The 22,500-nt window shown below is 36.2% G+C and overlaps 2 protein-coding genes across 2 annotated transcripts in view; both read left to right on the top strand.

Annotated features, from left to right (window-relative positions):
• The window catches only part of LOC144967502 (protein DGCR6-like), an 8,208-nt gene extending 933 nt beyond the window's left edge, over positions 1-7,275 (top strand). Inside the window, exons 2-4 of the mRNA XM_078904871.1 lie at positions 1-23; positions 1,362-1,468; positions 3,201-7,275. The exon at positions 1-23 is cut by the window's left edge and continues 138 nt beyond it. Of these exons, the coding sequence (XP_078760997.1) occupies positions 1-23; positions 1,362-1,468; positions 3,201-3,422 (352 nt within the window). The 3' untranslated portion in view covers positions 3,423-7,275. The remainder of the gene's footprint in view (positions 24-1,361; positions 1,469-3,200) is intronic.
• Positions 7,276-17,458: 10,183 nt separating this feature from the next.
• Positions 17,459-22,500, top strand: part of LOC144969196 (uncharacterized) — a 7,153-nt gene continuing 2,111 nt past the window's right edge. The window contains exons 1-4 of the mRNA XM_078908308.1: positions 17,459-17,889; positions 18,649-18,718; positions 19,802-19,955; positions 22,487-22,500. The exon at positions 22,487-22,500 is cut by the window's right edge and continues 31 nt beyond it. Coding sequence (XP_078764434.1) covers positions 17,884-17,889; positions 18,649-18,718; positions 19,802-19,955; positions 22,487-22,500 — 244 coding nt within the window. The 5' untranslated portion in view covers positions 17,459-17,883. The remainder of the gene's footprint in view (positions 17,890-18,648; positions 18,719-19,801; positions 19,956-22,486) is intronic.

Below are 22,500 nucleotides of genomic sequence, written 5' to 3'. Positions count from 1 at the left end.
GAAATGCATCAATGACCACAGTTGTAGGCAAATATTACATATCTTATGTTATAGGCTATGATTCATTTTTCAGGAATCAAGATTAATTGGTCGGTTTTAAGGACAAGTAGGGCTATCCCAAAATTGTAACCCGGTTTTCAAAACGTTACTTGAATGACATTTCTTAAAATGAGTAATATATAAAATTCCCTTCATTTCCCCCAAGGGGAAAGTGGTCTTAGGGTCTACTTCATGGGAAGGTTGGAATAACCCAGGTATCAGCCGCAGTGCAGCTCTATTGGGCAAAGTAACTTGCTCCAGGTCACACAGCGTGGAGGATAGTTGGAACTGGGTACTTTTCGGGTACAAAGCAAAGGCCATACAGAATTTCCGAGCCAAGCACTATTCGACTCCTTTTATTTAAATATCATTCATTATTTAATTTTAAAAGGGTTAGTCTAGAACTCTGACATTGTGTGCTAATCAAAATTTGGTGTCGACATCTAAAAAAAAAAAGATGAGGGAAACGGTACATATGAGCTCTTTTAAAAATCATGGGCTAGCCCACTAGTTCTTTATAATTTATAGCATCCATCAAATAAAAATATTTTTGTCTTTTATAAGTGGCAAATATTTGAGAGGTTTTTATATCCTCAAGGGTCCTAATAACTTGGTTGGTAGAGCACTCGCTTTACACGCAAAGGGACCGAGATCAATCACAGGTGAAATTGAGATTTTTCTACAGACCTTCCTGTCCTGCCAGCAGTGATTGAGTAGCTGGGTCTAATAGATCTGGTGGAAAGGGGAGGAAGATATTGATATTGTCCGTTTCATGCTTTAGACAGTGAGATAAATTCTGGCTCTATGGGTCTAATGACTAATTTTTTTATATCTTTGCTTTATGAAATTTCTCACTCAGGATCAAATAAAAACACCTTTTTAAAACATTTTTTTTTTTCTGGATGATCACGCTGTTAAAGTCAGTCAAATTTTCCTTCCTAACAATGTCATGATTGTAGTCAGCTAATTTTCTTTATTTAAACTATTATCTCATTCTCAATCTGCATCCCTATTTTTTTTGATAAATGTACTAAGCCATGGTAAAAACGCAACTTTCTGTAAGCAGTTTTCAACAAAGCTCAACAAAAGAAAAAAGAAACCAAACCCCCCAGATCTCAGTCCCTTTGCGTGTGAAGCGAGTGCTATTGGGACCCCCTGTAGAAAACATCAGACTATGTAATATGTTTTAATATGAGTTGTCTTCTTTGTAGTGTCCATTGTGTTATACATTACTTAGGGGATCCATTGACAAACATATCCCTCTCCTATCTTGTTCTTCTAAGACAAAATATATTTATTTTTTCCTCCTTTTATTTCCATAGCCCAGCGCCATGAAATGAAGAAGAAACACAAGGAGATGCTGATGGAGAACCAAAATAAACCACACAACCTGCCTTTGGTAACGGAGAAAGTAGAGAGAGAAATGGCTGTGAGTTGATATTGTGCAAATTGAGTATTTTTTCCTTCGGTTTGCTATATGCGGCTTTGTGGACATGTGGTGTGGGTTTTGCCTTGGTTCATGTTCCGTTTTCGGGCATTGCATAGTTGAGTCCTTGTGAAAGACTCTTTACTCCCAATCTGGGTGGGGAACCTGACCTCCCATAGTGGGCAGGGATGGGATGTACTTGCTGTCTTCTATCACCCTGTCTGTTTTCCAATTGCTTTCTATCTTTGTTGTGGAATGAGATTACTTGGTTTTGTCCGGACCCTGGCCAGAGTCCTTGGCTGGGAGCGAAACTGTCAAATGTATAGTTATAGTTTTGGGAGATGATATTTTTTTCCTTGTAAATCATCTCTTTGTTATGTACTGTTATTTTTTTTTTATTTTTAACATATGATTTTTAAAAATTTGAATGTATTCCTCTTAGTGGGGACCTGTGCTGGTGTCTGGTTGGCTCTTTAAGGTAATCTCAAACTAAGCACACTGAGAGTGTGCTCTTGCTCTTGGAATCTAAATCTGTTCCCTATTTGAACCGATTCCCCTTTCTTTGTCTTACTTTTTCTTCAAAGCCCTTTTAATTATACATCAAGACTGTCTTTACTATTCAATTTTCTTCCTTTTTACTGGCGCTGATATGACCTAAATGTGTTGCAAGCGCCGTAAAACCCTTATAAGCGGGTGGTTGGATGGGAGCATCACCCTTGAATCATATACCTATGATGTTCGCATGGGTGTACGATCCGATAGTGATGTCGTTTCTTCTTCTCTTTACTAGTCTATCCTGCTTCTTTGGTTTGTGATTGTATTTTTGGCAGGGGATATTTTTTTTCTGTAAATCTTCTGCCTGTTTGTTCATGGTTATTTATAATTTAGCTTATGATGTCTTTAGGTTATGATTTTGATTTACATTTGTACTATTTTTGTTAGATTGCTTGTTTTTTTGTTTCAGCGGTCTCTCATATAACCTCAATTGTGTTGGAAGAGACCTAAAGCAACAAACAAACAAAAAAACCCTTATAAGCAAACCTTACTCCCATTCTCTCATGGTGCTCCATAGCTGCCAATCCTACCTGAAATTGCGGGAGACTCTCGCATTTTTAGTTCGTCTCCCGTGCTCCCACCCTTCACACCGATCTCCTGCATTATCGTGCAGTAGCCTGACTGTAGGCCCAGGTCCAGGCCTAGAACCCATGTTAGCCTACCATGCGGGTCTTTTCGGTTCTTTCGGTAATGTACATGAAATTCTGGTCCTCCATTTTGTAAACGAGAAGTGAGTTTAAGTCGTTTGGTATTATGGTAGATTTATAATCGGAAAGGCCGATACCGAGTCCGTTTTTTCTAGTGAAGTTAAATAGCTCTACATGGCTGATATCGATTGTAATTAAATTATTCAGATTGAGAGTACCGTACTCATAAGCATTCAAAAGAAGTAAACAAGTCAGTAGATTTATACATTTATATATCTCCCAGATTTTTTCTGAATCTCCCTGATTTTCTGACCAAAACTCCCTCTCAATAAGCTTGGTGGGTTGGCAGCTATGGTGCTCTTGTGTAGAATAGAAATTTAGATTTTTGCCTTCTCCTACATGTTTTTCAAATTATGTGTCGTAGAGAGTTGTAATAATTCACCTCTTTTGAAAATTTGTCGTCACATCCATTTACTTAACTTGAACTCAAATTGTTTGATTTAATTGGTGCAACATATTTTTCTTTCTGTTAGACAATGGAGAAGCGATTTGAAGACGAATTAAAAAGACGAGACCAGAAAATCATCCTTGCCTTGGACCAAAAAGTTATGGATCAACAGAACATGCTTGAAAAGGCAGGGGTTCCTGGATTTTACCTTACCAACAACAAGCAGGATGTCCGACTACAAATGTACCTCTTGGAATTCATCAAACGACTGCACGGCAAACAACTGGAAGGCAATCCTAATAGCTAACATTTGTCTTCACTTATTTTTCATGTGCTGCTGCTGTAACGTGATGTATCATTCTGGTATTTTAAGGTGCTATATTTATTATTGTGTGGCTATGTGGTCTTGTGGTATGACACTCACTTTCGGATTGGAATGTCCTGGGTTCGAGCCTCGCTCGGTGCATAGTTTAGTCCTTGGAAAAGGCTCTTTACTCACATTCTCTCACCGTACTCAGGTGTAAAATGAGTACCTGGCCGTTAACAGGGTTGCCTCTGTCCGAAAAAAATTATAATATCGCCTTACAAGCGTCATTTCTTGTCCTAAATGTTAAACGTTGCTGTTGGACAGGGACCCCTTGTAAAGCGCTTTGAGCACGTTTAGTGGATTTTGCGCTATATAAAAGCTCAATTTTTTATTTTTATTTTTTTTTATTATTCAGGTGCTGGAATGACACATCAGGGATTGATGCAATAATTTTTATCATAACCTATTGACCGATGTGATAATATGCCAGAATTGAGCAATGTTAATGTAGCTTGATAAGGTGTTAAAAATTAAAAGTACACAATACATTATTGGAATTTTTAATGAAAAGGATTATTGATTTTAGAAAAAGAAATCCCAGCCCCAAACAGAACTGCTATCCCTTTGAAAGTAAAATCAAGGACACCCACTAAGATCATCAATTTTAAAAACTGTTTCACGTTGTCAAACGATGGTTCACTGTGAAAAGACTGATTGCAACATCGCTAATTATGTGCATTTTTTACTCAATTTTTTTGGGTTAATATTTGGACACTTTATCTTCATCTTCACCAGCATAAAAAATTATGCTTACCTGGGCCCGCGTTTTTTTTCACAGCTTGCGGCCGCAAAATTAGGGAAAATTTTCTGACTTGCATTGCAACGCAAATTCTGCATGTTTTGCAAATTTTGACAAATTCCTTGATTCTTTTAAAAAATTTTTTTGTGCAAAATTTGCGTTCCCCGCGGTGATGAAGATATTTATTGTAATTTTATTTTCCCAACTTTGTGCCTATTTCCAAATCAGCATAATTTATGGCAAAAATTGCCATTTTTTGTCCCATAATTATACATAATTTTGAGTTTGAAATTGCTTAATTACGCGGGGATATTTTATTACATGGGTTGCATGTAGTTAGTTGTTAGGTGTGATACAACATATTTAGAAACCTGCAAAATTTACTTATTTTCTTCTGCAAAATTTTGAAATATTTTTTTTGCAAAAAATGCGGGTTCAGGCTTACTGAAGTTACAGGGTCAAGATGATTTCAGCAGTGTTGAGAAGAAAAAGCAAGAAAATCCCAAGTACATTTCATGCATTTCCTCAGTGGTTCCTCATTTGGACAAAATTCTCAACTATTGTTTATCTTATTTACTAGCAATGAGTCTGATGTTCTGACAAACATAGATGTTCTATTCTCTCTGAGTCACCATTACTGTATAGTTGCATAGCAACACTGACAACAAACATTTACTCAGATTAGCAATTGAAATTTTGTCAGCTGGACGTAGTAGTCATCGTAGTAGTGGTAGTAGTACTAGTGGTGGTGGTGGTGGTAGTAGTAGTAGTAGTAGTAGTAGTATATGTGGTAGTAGTAGTAGTGGTGGTGGTAGTTGTAGTAGTGGTGGTAGTAGTAGTAGTGGTGGTAGTAGTAGTAGTGATAATAATAGTAGTAGTGGTGATAATAGTAGTAGTATTAGTGGTGGTAGTATAGGAGTGATAATAGTAGTAGTAGTAGTGATAATAGTAGTAGTAGTAGTGATAATAGTAGAGTAGTAGTGATAGTAGTAGTAGTGATAGTAGTAGTAGTAGTAGTAGTAGTGATTATAGTAGAGTAGTAGTGATAATAGTAGTAGTAGTAGTAACTTCCCTATCGCAAGCAAGCACTTGTTTTTATCTCGTCACTGTTATGATGAATGCAAGGAGGTAAGGAGTATGACTGAAATTCTCTATATTCATCTCTTAGATCTGAGTCACACTTGATGCCCCTGAAGCAGCTCCTAAATCTTCAAATTTCAAAGGAAAGCTTTTCTTCATGACATACGAGCTCCTATCAAAATCTCCCTACAATTCCTCTTCTGATTTAGAATTACTGATCCTTTTTTTTTTTCATAAGAGTTTGACAGGCTCATGCTGAAATGACCTAAATGTGTCGCAAGATCTGTAAAGCCCTTAAAAACATCAAACACATAGTTCCATGTCTATGTACTTTAGATGATTTGAGATTTATTTCCAGAATATCACTGTCTGCTTTCAAACTGTTGGCTGACCTCAATATTTGTGAGAGCAAAGCCTTGTATAGAGCTGTGAAAATGTTGCCAATTTTCATTATCATTGGTTCTACTGCAGGTAAGAATGTATTTGTATTTTCAAATGCAGGAATTACATCCTGTCAATAGAAAGACGACATTGATTTGATTTCTTTTAGAAGTGAGGAATTCATAAATATGCTTGGTTCTTGTTGTAGTAATTGAACATGGTGATTCATTTGTATCTTTTTATTTCTCTGCATTATTGAACCATATGGGAATGATGTGCTGTGTTTCATCTTTTGCATTTCTAATCCTCCTTACAATGAACTTTACTTCAATAATTGTAGAGAAAATTCCATGATTCTAGAAGCCTCTTTTAAACTGATTCTAGAAACCTTGTTGTCATCTATGTAGGGTTGTATTGTAGTATATATATCTCCTCGCTTTCCTTGTTTCCTTTTCTTTTTGAGTGATTTGATAATATAATTGTAGGCCAATTTAGTTGGTGATACAGTGAGTAAAACTGGTTTCTAAGTTCAATGAGACAATCTTGAGATTAAACATCCCTTTCGCCATATATTGAATTCGTTCCGTGTCACTATGTTGTTGACAAGAAGCCGATTGAAATGTACAAATAAAAGGATAATCAACACATAAAACCAGTTCATGACTTTAAATATTACAGGTTCTTCACATGGTATATCTTATCAAACTGAAAATAAATTCACAAAGCGTCCAGTGTGCACATGATAAGCAGACATTACACAGAGAATCGTAACCGGGTGTTGTCACAGAGCATCGCCGCCATGATATATGGGAATGATGTGCTGTGTTTCATCTTTTTACATTTCTAATCCTCCTTACAATGAACTTTACTTAAATAATTGTGAAGAAAATTCCATGATTCTAGAAGGCTGTTTTAAACTAAGTCTAGAAACCTTAAACAAGGTGTCATCGTCTTTGGTCAAATAGGGTTGTATTGGAGTACTTTCTTCACTTGCTGATGATGCACAGCTTCACATTCTTTAAATTCAATCTAACAGTTTTCATCCTTAGCAATTTCAGGAAGTGTTCTTGCAGCTTTCTTGGCATTCAGATTAATTAGATGACATGGGCAACAAACAACAATTACATTTAAGGATGTCTTTCTAGAGTAATGTGCTAACACCATAATGTTGGGTGATAATTACACTAAAACTGTCAATACTGAATGCAATGTATTTTTTTGTGAGGAATTTTGTAATTTATTTGTTTTTCCATTTCCTTCAGTACAAGGCAGCTGTAAGATGCTCCTTTAATAACATCAAACAAATCTATTCGGCATTTAATTCAAGTCATTTGGCAATTGTGAGTGAAGTTCATTATCAAGTTACACAATACCAAATTAAGGATTTTAAAAAATGACAATATTAATCTTTTGATCCATGACATTCATGTTTTCTTAACTGATTAAAAGTATAAGGAAAAAAGGGGAAAACACAGTAAAATTTTAATTTATGTCTACATAATTACCATGTCCCAAACCAGAAATGACAATATATATTCTATGCTTGGTTACAGACCAGGCATTTGAAAAGTGAATATTATTACAAAAACAAAAGAATAACAATGCAAAATTATTGGGGGAAAAAGTCTTACATGTTTATGGCTACATGACTGCTCTTAGCGCCTAACTTTTTAAGTCTGAGGACGGTAATATCCAGGACCGTCACCATTTCTGGCATGAGTGGACTCAACTGGGGATCAAACCTCAGACTTTTTGATAACCGGTCGGACTGCCACCATTTTTTTTTGGTTTTTTTTTTTGCTTAGCAGTGGAAAGGAACAAAATAAATTCAAATATTAAAAAATCCATTAAACGCTATATAAATGATGTTGACGATGTAGATCTTTTAGACGAGAAATTTTGTATTAGTAAAATAACTAAAATATTAAATGACCAGAATGATCCACTAAGACCATCAGTTATTATGTCAGGAAGGATTGGTCGCCCTTTCTCTATTTCAACGAAAACAGAGAGACACAGAATATCTTTTCTGCCGTCCAGTATTAGGCTTTATAACAACAAGCAATAATTATTTCAAATTTTTTACTTTAAAAAAATGTAAATATTAATTTATTAATTTATTTGTTTTGCAATCTTTTCAATTTTCAATTTATAGTGACAGTTTTAACTATTTACAGTGTTGAAATTATTCATATTATAAAGCGCGGCTCTGGTTATAGAGCTGCTCCTTTTTTATATATTATACATCATATTTCCATTGTATTTTTATCTTATTGAGTAAATTATAACACGTCTGTACAAAAAATTTCCTTTTTGGGATGCAATAAAGTATTATTATTATTATTATTACACCACAGAGGCTGGGGAGCCTCTGTGGTGTCATGTTAGCAGTCTGGCCGGTTATCAAACCCCGCAAACTCTATAATTGATGAGCAAATTAAGCTATCCACCATCTTCTGTATCAAACAAGACATTGTAACATGTAAACATAAAGCACGATTTTGATAAAGGAAAACTTTTACGACAAAAAAATTACTCCCAAGAAACTCAAATTATAAAATGACATAATAAAACTAACACACAACTCAAAACAAGATAATTTAAAACTGAGAATTACTTTGGATTAATATTTAAATTGTGGGATTTTTTTTGTTTTTTTTTTGTTGTAAATGTAAGAGTTATATGTTCACAAAAATGTAACCACCCCCAGAATTGCGTTAGCAAAAAAAGCAAAGACTGATATAGAATAATCTGCAGAACTTGACTCTGATTCCTCCATACCCCAGTAACTGACAGTGACATCCTTTCTATTTACAACAGAACAAAGTCTCACATAATATTTACATAATAATAATGAATAATTAAGTTGTTCATCTGGTGGTAAAGAATCAAGCCACTGTGTTGCCACCGGTGCTCTTCTGAACATTTTGTGCAGACATCCAAGCGACTGTTCTGAAGCCATATTATGGGTTGGGGCTGACGACACCATATCCTTCATGACAACAGGCAGTTCCTCCTCCACCAGAATTTCTTGATAGGTGGCTGCATTGCCGATTTCGCCAGCGGCTCGTGACGGGTCTGAAATGGACAACTGGCTTTAAAAATTCTGAGAAATTAAAACATCCTGCTCTGTCCATTTCGATGACATTAAATGGGAAAGGACTATGTCAAGCCTGTCGAAACTGATTGTTCCAATCGGATGTTATCTCTTCATTTCCCGTTCAAGTCACAATTGCCAAGTCACGATCACACTCCTTATATGAATGTCCACGGATTTTTACAGTTCTGAATCTATTTTTAAAGTGAAAAAGATAGTACAGAAATCTTATAATGGTATAGTTCTTGTTCTGGCCACCACAAAATCGTATCATTGTATCTTACCATAGCATATTGACTGTGAGAGAAAACTAATAATGATAACAATAATAATAAGTTATTTATATAGCGCTCAAATTACAGATTACAGAAAATTACAGAATACCGTAGAATTATAAATTTTTTTATTAATTTGAATTTAAAACAAAAACAATAAAAACTGACTGGAGTAGAAATCAGTGAAAATTAATGGCTTAATCAGTATCACTTGCAGACCCAAAGTCTTCGTCATTGTAATATGGTTGGAATATGTCCATCAGAAATCACTATCAAAGAATGGTCTGTTTTCAGGCGTACAGAACCATTTCAAAACTTGAAGGCTTTGATACTTTGCTGAACTGATTGGAATCATGTCATTATACATGGTTAATGGATAATTTAACGAACATCGTGTTGTTGCTGCAGTCCTGGACTGTTTCGTCCCTCTGACAATGACGGCAGAATCCATAATAGAATTCCAGTTGTCTCTGAAGTGCAACACATTAGGGAATTCCTTCCTAATTAGTAACTCTTGAGTAGGACGGGTCTGAAATGGGCAACTGACTTTAAAAATTCTGAGGAATTAAATCATCCTGCTCTGTCAATTTCGATGACATTAAATGGGAAAGGACTATGCCGAGCCTGTCAAAACTGATTGTTCTAATCGGATTTAATCTCATCGTCTATCGTTTTCTGCACAATTGCCACGTTAAATGGGAAAGGACTACGCCGAGCCCATTAAAAATTCATGCTTGGTCCATTTCGATCACAGTAAATGGGAAAGGACTACATTGAACTTGTCGAAACTGATCATTTCAATCGAATGGCAATTTAATGTCTGCCATTTTATTCACAATTGCCAAGTCACGATCGCACTCCTTATATGAATGTCCACGGATTTTTACCGTTTCAAATCTATTTTTAAAGTGAACAAGATAATACAGAAATCTTATAATGGTATGATTCTTGTTCTAGCCACCACATGGATCACAAAATAATTCAACTTTTGTCACGTTATCTGACATTTTCTCAGTAAAAAAGTGTTTCAACATAGATGCCCTTTTTACAGAACTGATTCACTCCAATCTGCATATTGCTTTAAGGTCACAGAGCTTGTGGTAAATTTTCCAAGGCCTTATCCACAGGCTTTAGACCAGAACTGAATTCGTCACATTTTGAACATGTATCAGATTGTGGATAACCGAACGACATATTGAAATTCTTGTTGAATATGTCAGGATGGGTATCGAAACCAATGAAGATGTTTGGATGCATTTCCTTGAGGTGAAAATGCTGTGCTTCAGATCATCTATCCTTTGGCTTTAAAAATTCTTCGAAATTAAAAAAATCCTGCTTGGTCCATTTCGATGACATTAAATGGGAAAGGACTATGTCAAGCCTGTCGAAACTAATTGTTCCAATCGGATGTTATCTCTTCATTTCCCGTTCAAGTCACAATTGCCAAGTCACGATCACACTCCTTATATGAATGTCCATGGATTTTTACAGTTCTGAATCTATTTTTGAAATGAAAAAGATAGTACAGAAATCTTATAATGGTATAGTTCTTGTTCTAGCCACCACATGGATCACAAAATAATTCAACTCTTGTAACGTTATCTGACATTTTCTCAGTAAAAAAGTGTTTCAACATAGATGCCCTTTTTAGAAGGTACAGAACTGATTCACTCCAATCTGCGTCGAAACTAATTGTTCCAATCGGATGTTATCTCTTCATTTCCCGTTCAAGTCACAATTGCCAAGTCACGATCACACTCCTTATATGAATGTCCATGGATTTTTACAGTTCTGAATCTATTTTTGAAGTGAAAAAGATAGTACAGAAATCTTATAATGGTATAGTTCTTGTTCTAGCCACCACATGGATCACAAAATAATTCAACTCTTGTAACGTTATCTGACATTTTCTCAGTAAAAAAGTGTTTCAACATAGATGCCCTTTTTAGAAGGTACAGAACTGATTCACTCCAATCTGCGTCGAAACTAATTGTTCCAATCGGATGTTATCTCTTCATTTCCCGTTCAAGTCACAATTGCCAAGTCACGATCACACTCCTTATATGAATGTCCATGGATTTTTACAGTTCTGAATCTATTTTTGAAGTGAAAAAGATAGTACAGAAATCTTATAATGGTATAGTTCTTGTTCTAGCCACCACATGGATCACAAAATAATTCAACTCTTGTAACGTTATCTGACATTTTCTCAGTAAAAAAGTGTTTCAACATAGATGCCCTTTTTAGAAGGTACAGAACTGATTCACTCCAATCTGCATATTGCTTTAAAGTCACCGAGCTTGTTCTGGCCACCACATGAATCACAGAATATTTCAACTCTTTTCACATTATCAGGAATTTTCTCAATAAAAAAGTGTTTCAACATAGACACAACCTCATTTGCACCTTTTTTTGGCCACTCTTTCATCATACATGTAAATAAACTCATCTTCATTTTGCCAGATTATGACTGTTGAAAGAATGGACAGTCAATTGTCGTCTATAATAAGCATCGTTTGGGGTTTTATTGGGACACGGCAAGTCTTTCTGAAAATCAAAAATGATTGCTTCAACAGATTTATTAGACTGTGCCAAAACTTTGGCTTCACGTTTGCGTTTGTAGAAGATTCAGCCATCCTCTGGTGTAGTTCAAGCTGATTATGAATGTCCGCTTTTTCTTTAAGTAAATCAGGATCTTGCGGTAGATTTTCTAAGGCCTTATCCACAGGTCTTAGACCAGAACTGAATTCGTATCAGATTGTGGATAACCAAACGATATATTGAAATTCTTGTTGAATATGTCACAATGGGTATCGGAATCAATGGAGATATTCGGATGTAGTTTTATGGAGAGGTGAAACATTTTAGAAACGTTCAAGTCGGCATCCAATTACAATTTCCTTGTTTTGCCTCTTGAGTAATGGGACATGCGTCCATGAAACGACGATAAATATGTGATTCATAACACATTCTTTGTCTTCATCCCTTAATTTGTGAGGCCTGTTTGTATGAACAAATACAATTTCCTTGTTTTGCTTCTTGAGTAATGGGACATACGTCTACGAAACGACATGTGCTTCATAACACATTCTTTGTCTTCATCCCTTAATTTGTGAGGCCTGCTTGTATATTTTCCACGTTGATCAGTTGGAAGATGATCTGAAATGTGAAATTTAAGATTCTGTTGCGAAATGTTGCTTTTTTTTTCCTATAAAAAAGCAAATGCCACTTATCAACATACACAAAATAAAAATACAAATCCTAAATCCTCGCCAAGGTAAACATCATGCTTTGGTGTGCTTTAATATTTAAACTTTATGATTTCTTTTATCAAAAAAATATAAAAATACCATGTCAAGACATTAAGCTAAAAGTATGAGCATTCGCACACCAACCTCAACGAAATTTTCGAAGTCACAGGCAGGTCTGTTTGTGGGTGATCCTGGCAGGGTACCTTCTTCTCATCTTTTTCTTGTCTCTCTTTCCTCCTTCTGCGATCAAAAGTGTTTAGATAATTCCTCTTTGTTGTTTTTCTTTACCTCTGTCAAAAGTTAGGCATATTTTTACATTTTCAACACAGGTCACTTGTGGAACAAATTGATACTCACTGTTAATTTTTAAAATGAATTCATGCATATAATATAATGTGATTTTTAATATAATACAATTATATATATATATATATATATATATATATTGTGAGAGAGAGAGAGAGGGAGAGAGGAGAGGGAGGAGAGAGAGAGAGAGAGAGAGAGAGAGAGAGGGAGGGAGAGAGAGAGAGAGAGAGAGAGAGGGGGGGTGGAGATGATGGGCGGGGGGATTGTTTAATTGATTGATTGATGCAAATTTGAAAATAAAATGTGATTGATCCCCGAATTTTGAGTTGTCTGGATTTGTCGTCAAATGTTGTGGAATTTGACTTTCTATAAAGGGAATGTGTGTTTATTGTTGATTGCGTTTAGTGGTAACCAGAATGGTAAAAGCTGTAATTTTGATGAAGATAAAGATCTGAACAGGTGTGTATGAAAGGTGCCAGACAAAGCAAGAAAGAAAAATAGAAGAAAAAAAAAAACCATCCCAAAAAATCGGTCTACCTCGACTGGGGATTGAACCTCAGACCTTCTGATTACCCTTCAGACGTGCTACCATTACACCATTTTGATAAAGCCGGTTCACCGGGTGGGGTTCCTGACCTCCCATAGTAGGCAGGGAGGTACATACTTTGTCCTCTATCCCCCTATATCGATTTTCCAACATGCTTTCTATCTTTGTCTTGGAATGAGATTACTTGTTTTTTTTTTCCTGGCCCTGGTCGGAGTCCTGGCTGGGAGGGAAACAGTCAAATGCATAGTTATTGTTTTGGGAGATGATATTTTTCCCTTGTAAACCGTCTCTCTGTTATGTATTATTAAATGTTATTTTGAATGTATAATGTAAGCATTTTAGTGTATTCCTCTTTGTTGGATTTTGTGCTTGTGTCCGGATGAGACTTATAGTATATGCTCTTGGAATCTACATCTGATCCCTATTTGTCCCAGTTCCCCTTACTTTCTCTTGGGTGCTTTAATTGTAATTCTAGAACTTTTTACTATCCCATTTTCTTCCTTTTTAACTGGTGCTGATATAACCTAAATGTGTTGCAAGCGCCGTAAAACCCTTAAAAACAAAAAACAAAGCCAGTTCACGTGTAAACATTTCTAAATACTCTCGTGATTTCTGGGAGTAAGAAAAACTCGCATATCGCAAAGTTTATAGATAATATGGGGGGTGAAGTAGCCGAGTGGTGAAGGCATTGCTCTGTGACCCAGAAGGTCCCGGGTTCGAGCCCCGCTTCAGGCACTTTGAATTTTTTTTTTTCTTGATCAAGATTATTAACCCCCTATTTCTGTCCCGGCGGTTTTTTGCCATTTCAAACGCCAAAATTTGCCATAAAAAATGGTAAAATTTGCCATCAAAACAGCAAAATTTGCCAAAAATTTGTCGCTAGTTTTACAAAAATCAAACAATTAAAACATGTACGGTAAAAAATTGACACAAATAGGACATTTTGTAGAATATTGATGTCACAACATGTCAACATGAATTTATTTACATTTTGAATGGTTTGAAAAAAAATAAAAAAAAAAAAATAATAATAATAATAATAATAATAATAAGTACGTAAAAAAAAAAGAAGTAATCAAAATATTTTAACTATTTAGTTTATTAAAATTTGGGAAATCAAAGTGAACAATCGTATAAAAGTTCAAAATTTGAAAAACTAATTAAGTAGAGAAAAAAGATAACTATTCACAAGGAAAGAGAAACAAAATCCATTTTCCAATGGGGGCACATTAAATTTGTATTCTCTACTTACTATCCAATTTTGAGCATTATTATTATTGCTTTATATTTCAATATAGGCCTAATGGGTTTTTGAATGAAAAAAAAACTGGAAAAAAATCATGAAAAGTCATAATCATATCATGAAAACTAAGTGCCAATTTTGGATGCTAGCATTGAAAGTCGCCGTCTTTTCACAAATTTTCATGGCTTTTGTTTGTTTTTTTTTTAAAACAAAAAATCGTCAATTTAGCCTAAAAACGGCGAAAATTGCGGCTTTCTGCGGCCAAATAAAAATTTGCGGCTTTTTGCGGTCAAGGGTGAAATTTGCGGCCGCGAAAAACTGCGGGGACAGCTATTTGCTCACTTGGACAACATGGGGGATTCGTGTTGACATCAGACGTCTTGTTTGATGAATTATCTATATTCCTTCGTGGAATGCCTAAGCGACATCATCTTATGATGTCTTGCCGGAAGCGCATAATTTTTTTATTTTTTTTTATAGATACACCACAATAATAATTCTAAGATACCAATCCTGTAACAGTATGGGTCCTTGTCATTTTAATTCTAGTCTTATTTATTGGTCTTAGGCGCCAGTGACCCAACCTGGGTGGGGTTCCTGGTCTCCCATAGTGGGCAGGGTGCCGCTTACTGAGTCTTCTATCCCCTTATATCTGTTTTCCAATTTGCTTTTCGTCCATGCCTTGGAATGGGATTACTTGGTTTTGTCCCGACCCTGGCCTGAGTTCTTGGTTGGGAGGGAAACAGTCGAATGTATAGTTATAGTTTTGAAAGATGATATTTTTTTCATTGTAATCATCTCTCTGTAATACACTTATTTTTAAAATTGTTAACATATGATTTGTTAACATTTGAGTGTGTTCCTCTTAGTGGGATCTTGTGCTGGTGTCTGGGTGAGACTTAGGTGATCTCAAACTAAGTACGCTGATAGTGTGCTCTTGGAATCTACATCTATTCCCTATTTATACCATTCCCCTTTGTCTTACTTCTTCCTCGAGTCATTTCAATTGTATATCTAGAATGTTTTTACTGTCCAATTTTCTTCCTTTTTACTGGCGCTGATATGGCCTAAATGTGTTGCAAGCGCTGCAAAACCCATAAAAAAAACAACAATAAAAAAACAAACAATTTAATTTACCAAGCTACAGTCACCGAAACTAAAACAAACAAGCAAGAAAAATATGTAGGACTAACGGAAAATAATTTCAAAACAAGATACAACCTCCACACCTCAACATTTAGAAACACTAACAAAAAAACATCCACAAAACTCAGCGAATATATTTGGAAATTAAAAGACAACAAACTAGACCACACCGTTTCATGGAAAATTTTATCTAAAGCAACAGGATACACACCAGCATCAAAACAATGTAGCTTATGCCTGGAAGAGAAATATACTATAATCAAACACCCTCATGAAGCCACACTCAACACGAAAAATGAGATGTACAATACGTGTCCACATCGCCGGAAGTTCCTGTTAATCAACTACAAACCGGAACCACTCCAACAAACAACAACAGTCAACAAACCAACTCAGTCCTGACGATGGCTAATTAGGCCTGAAACATTAATGTAGACTGTCTCAAACATTGTGGTAAATATTAAAATAATAATTCGCTCCATTACTACATGTCGAGCACTTTTCATCATTCACCCAAGATATGTGCAAGATGTAAAAGTTTATAAAGACATGTAAAAGAAAAAAAATGAGCTTATATATGGCGCAGTATCCACTAAACGTGCTCACAGCTGTTTACAAAGGATCCCTGACCAACAGCAACACGTACCATGTAGAACGAGACATAATGCCTGTTAGGCGATAAAAATATTTTTTTCGACAGAACAACGTCGTTGACGGCAAGGCACTCATTTTTCACCTGAGTACGGTGAGAGAACGTGAGTAAAGAGCCTTTTCCAACTACATAACTATGCGCCGAGAGAGGCTCGAACCCAGGACCTTCCGATCCAGTATACGTAACATGTGCGGCTTTGTGGTCTTGTGGTTGACACTCGCTTTCGGCTCAACTATGCGCTGAACTGAGAGAGGCTTGAATCTCGGACCTTCCGAAGGTTTCTATAGGGTATGTGTGTGGCTATGTGGGCTTGTGGTATGATGGATACGACTCTTTACTCACATTCTCTCACCGTACTCAGGTGTAAAATGAGTACCTGGCCACTATTAACAGTGTTGTCTCTGTCGGAAAAAAAATTGTATTATTTCCGTCATGTCTCGTTCTTTATGGTACGTGTTGTTGTTGGTCAGGGACCCTTTGTAAAGCTCTTTGAGCAAGTATGGTGAATATTGCGCTATATAAAAGCTCAACTTTTAAAAAAATGTAATGGGCTTTGGCAAACTGCTTTATCATTCCGGATTGTTGCAATAGGGCCTCCAACACATTCTTGCATAGTCATTTGACGTAACGTACAGACAGCTATTTCTAGACAATAAGGCAAGGTGTACGATAATAAAACATAAACATAAAAGCCAATCGGTCTTCGCTCAATACCTGGTAGTTGTATATTGAATTGTCTATAAAAAGCTTGACTGCACGTTACGTCAAATGACTATGCAAGAATATCCGAGACCCCATTGAAACAATCCGGAATGACAAAGCAGTTTGTGCTATATAATGCACATTACATTACACATCCTATAGCAACCTTCTTATAAAGCGCAATATCCACTAAACGTGCTCAAAGCGCTTTACAAAGGGTCCCTGACGACCAGCAACAAGCGGCATGTAGAAGGAGACGTGACGCCTGTTAGGCGATGACAATATTTTTTTTTCGTCAGAGACAACGCTATGCGCCAAGCGAGGCTCGAACCCAGAACCTTCCGATCCGAAAGCGAATGTCATACCACAAGACCACATAGCAGCACATGTGCGTATAATATATATATATATATATATATATATATATATATATATATATATATATATATATATATATATATATATATATATATATATATCCTTTCTTTAAAAAATATAGCATGTGTGAGAACATTGTGCTTATTTGAGTCAATAAAAAAATTGATACGGAGCACAACTCTACTGAAAGATTTGAAAATTAGAAATGTATTTTTTACAGATAGATAAACAGATAACTTGATTTCCTTTTATAATTTAAAGTCAGTTTGAAAGTTCGTTGAGTCAAACAGATATCATAAAATATGTACCAACGACGACACTTGACTCCCAAAATCAACTAATTTTGACACTGTAAAAAGTTGTCAATTTGCGTCATCTATTTATGACATCAAGTATTATTATTACTTCCGTTGTGTTGTTGATTTAGCGGTGATCAGTGTTTGTTCTAATTGCGTGTATGTTTGTGTGTGTGTGTGTGTGTGTGTGCGTGTGTGTGTTTGTGTTTGTGTGTGTGTGTGTTGTGTGTGGTGTATACATGTGTCTGTGGGTGTTGGCATTTTTCAGCAAATCGTGGCATTCATAGTGATATTATTCTCTTGATCACATGAAGGTATTTCAGTCGCCATTTTGATTCTTTTTTTACTTTAGGGTTAGCTCGAGATCGAGGATATTTCTTTTTCTATTAAGGTTAGTCATAAGTCTTAGTAAAGGTGCTAGGATGTTTGTTTTTCCATAAGTTAAGTAAAGGGGAGACATTCCGAACGCTCCTACATCCCCAATATTCTTTAAAGTTGTATTTTCACCGTTGATATTTTGTCAGGCATTTATTTATTCAATTTGTCATTATATCTAGAAGTATTTTAAAAACTCTAGAACAAACCTTGATAGATTTGTGAAAGTTTAAAATTTCTTAATTTGACCATTGTTTTCATTTTCAGCCGCCATTTTGATTTGTTAAATATTGAAAGGTAGTGCAAAGCAGTCCGAGAGTTGTTTTTTTTTTTCTATTAGGGTTAGCTCTAGAGGTTAGTCATAAGTCTTATTAAAGGTGCTAGGAAGTTTGTTTTTCCATAAGTTAAGTAAAGGGGAGACATTCCGAAAGCTCCTACATCCCCAGTATTCTTTAAATTTGTATTTTCACCTTTGATCTTTTGTCAGGCGTTTATTTATTCAATTTGTCATGATTTTTTTCTATTAGAATTAGCTCGAGATCGGATGATTTTTTTTCCTATTAGGCTTAGTCATAAGTATTATTAAAGTGCTAGGGTGTTTGTTTTTCCTATTCGGATTAATTAAAGGTACTAGGTTTTATTTTTTCTTGGGGTTAGTTGAGGGAATATATTATTAAATATATTATTGGGCCACACAGAAAAATCAACCGAAGATATACCAAATTACACAGACAACGTTGTTTACCAATCTGCCCTCATTAAATGATGGTGAGTACAGTATCGAATGAAAATAGTTATTTCCCCGCGAAATTGCGGGCTTTTTACTAATATATATATATATATATATATATATATATATATATATAGATATATATATATATATGTATATAAATGTCATGTATGGAGCAAGACCAACTGCTATTTTTTTAAAATGTTTTGTTATCGTACACCTTGTCTTATTGTCTATAAATAGCTGTCTGTACGTTCCGGCTAGTGATTATACAAGAATATCCGAGGCCCCACTGCAACAATCCGGAATGACGAAGCAGTTTGCTAATGCACATAACACAACATACCTTACTTATAACAACTTTCTTATGGGGTATCGGTCGGCTACTGACAACAAACTTGTCCCGTTTAAACGGCGTTGCTATGATGAGATAAATTATAGTTGATGAATAGCCTACAATTAGAGAGGTTGTTTTGGGTAGAGACGAGCTCCTGATTTCTGTGCGGCTATGTGGTCTAGTGGTATGACACTCGCTTTTGGAACGGAAGGTCCTGGGTTCGAGTCTCGCTCGGCGCATAGTTGAGTCCTTTGAAACGGCTCTTTACTCACATTCTCTCACCGTACTCAGATGTAAAATGAGTACCTGGCCGTTAACAGCGTTGTCTCTGTCCGAAAAAATTATGATATCGCCTTACAGGCGTCATGCCTTGTCCTCAATGATAAATGTTACTCTTGGACAGGGACCCCTTGTAAAGCGCTTTGAGCACGTTTAGTGGATATTGCTCTATATATAAAGCTCAATTAATTTTTAGAAAAAGATAATAAATTTTGCCTTTTGTTGGAGGGAAAGATTGGGGGGGGGGGGGGCGAAATTCTATTTTGATTTATATTATAGATAGGAGGAGGTGGGTAGAGTGGGAAAGAGGGGGGGGGGGGGGGGGGGGGGTTGAGGCTGGTAGCATAATTGCTGACATAGTTATCTATCCAAAATCCGTTCCGATACAATAGTTTAGGATAATGTCTTGTTAAGGACTTGGTTTTAAATCTTATGTTTATTAGAAGAAAAATATAAAATATAATAAATAACAATAAAAATACAATTCCCTTTATTCATCCCATAGGGGAAATTTGTCTCTTGGGCGTATCTATTCCAAGGCAAGACTGGAATAACCCAGGCGTTAGCCACTGTGCAGCGCCGAAAATTGAGATGATAGGGCGAGATGACTTTCTCAAGGCCACACAGCGTAGCGGGTATTGGAACTCGGTACTTTTCGGGTAAGAAGCAAAGACCGTTCCACTGAGCCACGCTATCCCCTTCAAACGATAACTCTAATGGAGCTGAAATTTATTCCTAGATCTAAATGTTGCTTGCTACCTTTTAGATAGTAGTCTAGTCTACGAAATTGTGCTTTCCGCCATATTGAATAAACATGACTACCCAATTGTTGCTGGGTAGACACGGAAAAGGGGCACGGGGATCTTGATATAGGTCACATTGTTAAGAAGAGCAGATATCATTGCAGCTATTGTTGTGATCCTTATCCTAAAAAGAAAGCTACGAAAAAGTGTAAACCAGATTCGAATATGAAACTTGCAAAATATTTAAAGCAGCTTTTGTGGATATACTGTCAATATACTGGTCTGTCGCTCTCTCTCTCTCTCTCTCTCTCTCTCTCTCTCTCTCTCTCTCTCTCTCTCACACACACACACACACACTCTCTTTCTCTCTTTCTCTCTCTCTCTCTTTCTCTCTCTCTTTTTCTCTCTCTCTTTCCCTCTCCCTCTCTCTCCCCTCTCTCTCTCACTCTCTCTTTCTCTCTTCTCTCTCTCTCTCTTTCTCTCTCTTCCCTCTCTCTCCCTCTCTCTCTCCCTCTCCTCTCTCTCTCTTCTTCTCTCTCCTCTTTCTCTTCTCTCTCTCTCCTCTCTCTCTCTCTCTCTCTCTCTCTTTCTCTCCTCTCTTTCTATCTTTCTCTCTCTCTCTCTCTTTCTCTCTCTCTTCTCTCTTCTCTCTCTCTTTTCTCTCTCTCTCTCTTTCTCTCTCTCCTTCTCTCTCCTCCTCTCTTCTCTCTCTCTCTTCCTCTCTCTCCCTTCTCTTCTCTCTTCTCTCTCTCTCTTTCTCTCTCTCTCTCTCTCTCCTTTTCTCTCTCTCTCTCTCTCTCTCTCTTTCTCTCTCTCTCTTTTCTCTCTCTCACTCCCTCTCTCTCTCTTCTCTCGTTCTCTCTCTCTCCCTCTCTCTCTCTTTCTCTCTCTCTTTCTCTCTCTCTCTCTCTCTCTCTCTTTCTCTCTCTCTCTCTTTCTCTCTCTCTCTTTCTCTCTCCCTCCCCTCTCTCTCTCTCTCTCTCTCTCTCTCTTCTCTCTCTCCTCTCTCTCTTTCACAAACATAATCATTCTCTAACGTGGTAATCTCTCCTAAATGCTCATGCCCTAACTTCATTCTCTATAGATTCGCTGTCATGCCTCGTTCAACATGTCACTCGCTGTTATATAGCTTGGTCACATTTAGTGAAACTCATACTGCTCGAAAAAAGCTAAGACTTTTTTTAATTTTCATACTCAAAGACGTTCAATCTGTTAACATATCGGGCGTGTACTAATAATAGCAGGTCACTATTCGAACCTCGAAATAAGCTATTAAATTGTTTAATGGACAATATTTTGCGTAATTTTATTAGATTTCCATACAAAATGGCCTATGAAGGTTATCATACGTAATAATAAGTTTAATTATCATAATTAGTTAATTTGGTTAAAGATTTTAAATAATTTTAATTGAGGGAAATTGGATATTTCTGAATTTGACGAAAATTGACATCTCAAATTTCTGATTATTTTTACATGACTTAAACTTAAAGGGGTCTGGTTCATCCCCGTATGATAACATTGTGAGCTGTGGGTCACACCTAGTATCTTTTATCATGTCTTCAGAACATTTCACAATCAGAACACTATGTCAACATTTTAACAACAACAAGAAAAAAAAACGAAAAAAACAAAACAAAGCAAAACAAACAAAATACCAAAAAAAAAACCGACCAAAAACAAACCCCCCCCCCCCCCAAAAAAAAAAAACAAAACCAAACCAAAACAAAACAAAACAAATCAAAACAAGAAAAATATTTAAGAACCCAAGCAAAATCAACAATAACAAACAAACAAACACAAAAAAAAAAACAAAAACAAAAAAGACCCTAACAAAACACATTCATTTAGAGACCTCAGCGCTTTTTCATTTTGCATCGTGTTACGAAGGAGTGACAAATTCTATCTATAAAAATTCACAATAATATTACTGTTCCCATCTTGTTCGAGCTGCTGATTTTGCAAGTCGTACAATTCGAGTCTTTCTAGGCATACTTGTTGCGTACGTGTCGGTACTTTTCACAAAACAAAACTTTTATGTCCCGGGAAGAAGAAAAATCACACACAGAATAACAATGTTTACATGCGACGCATGCGAAGGTGAGGTCAAAGTATGAACTTTGACTCGCCCGCTAACCACTCAGAAAGCAGTATCAGGTCATGTTATCATCGACTATTTTGAACAGCCAATGAGAACAGCGCTAGCAAGGCAAAGGTCACAACAATTACTCACGATTTTACTACAATCAGTCAACCCCTCACAATTGGGTCAGAGAAGGGGTTTTTGGAAAGGCTCTTGACTAAATATAGATAGACCGAAGACCTTGACAGTGGGCATTTCATATAGACCAAAAATAGACGAAACTATCGATACCAAACTTGCCTATTATTATCGATGTTTTATGCTCATATTGGCCTAATGTTTATATGGCTTTTTCGCTGTCAAGCCAGGCTGTAACGT

This window comes from Berghia stephanieae, chromosome 3 (assembly GCF_034508935.2).
Source record: "Berghia stephanieae isolate SIO BIC M18660-M18661 chromosome 3, UCSD_Bste_1.3, whole genome shotgun sequence".
Lineage (NCBI taxonomy): Eukaryota > Metazoa > Mollusca > Gastropoda > Nudibranchia > Aeolidiidae > Berghia > Berghia stephanieae.
The sequence above is the reverse complement of the archived record's forward strand: the minus strand, read 5'-3'. Positions and strand labels throughout refer to the sequence as shown.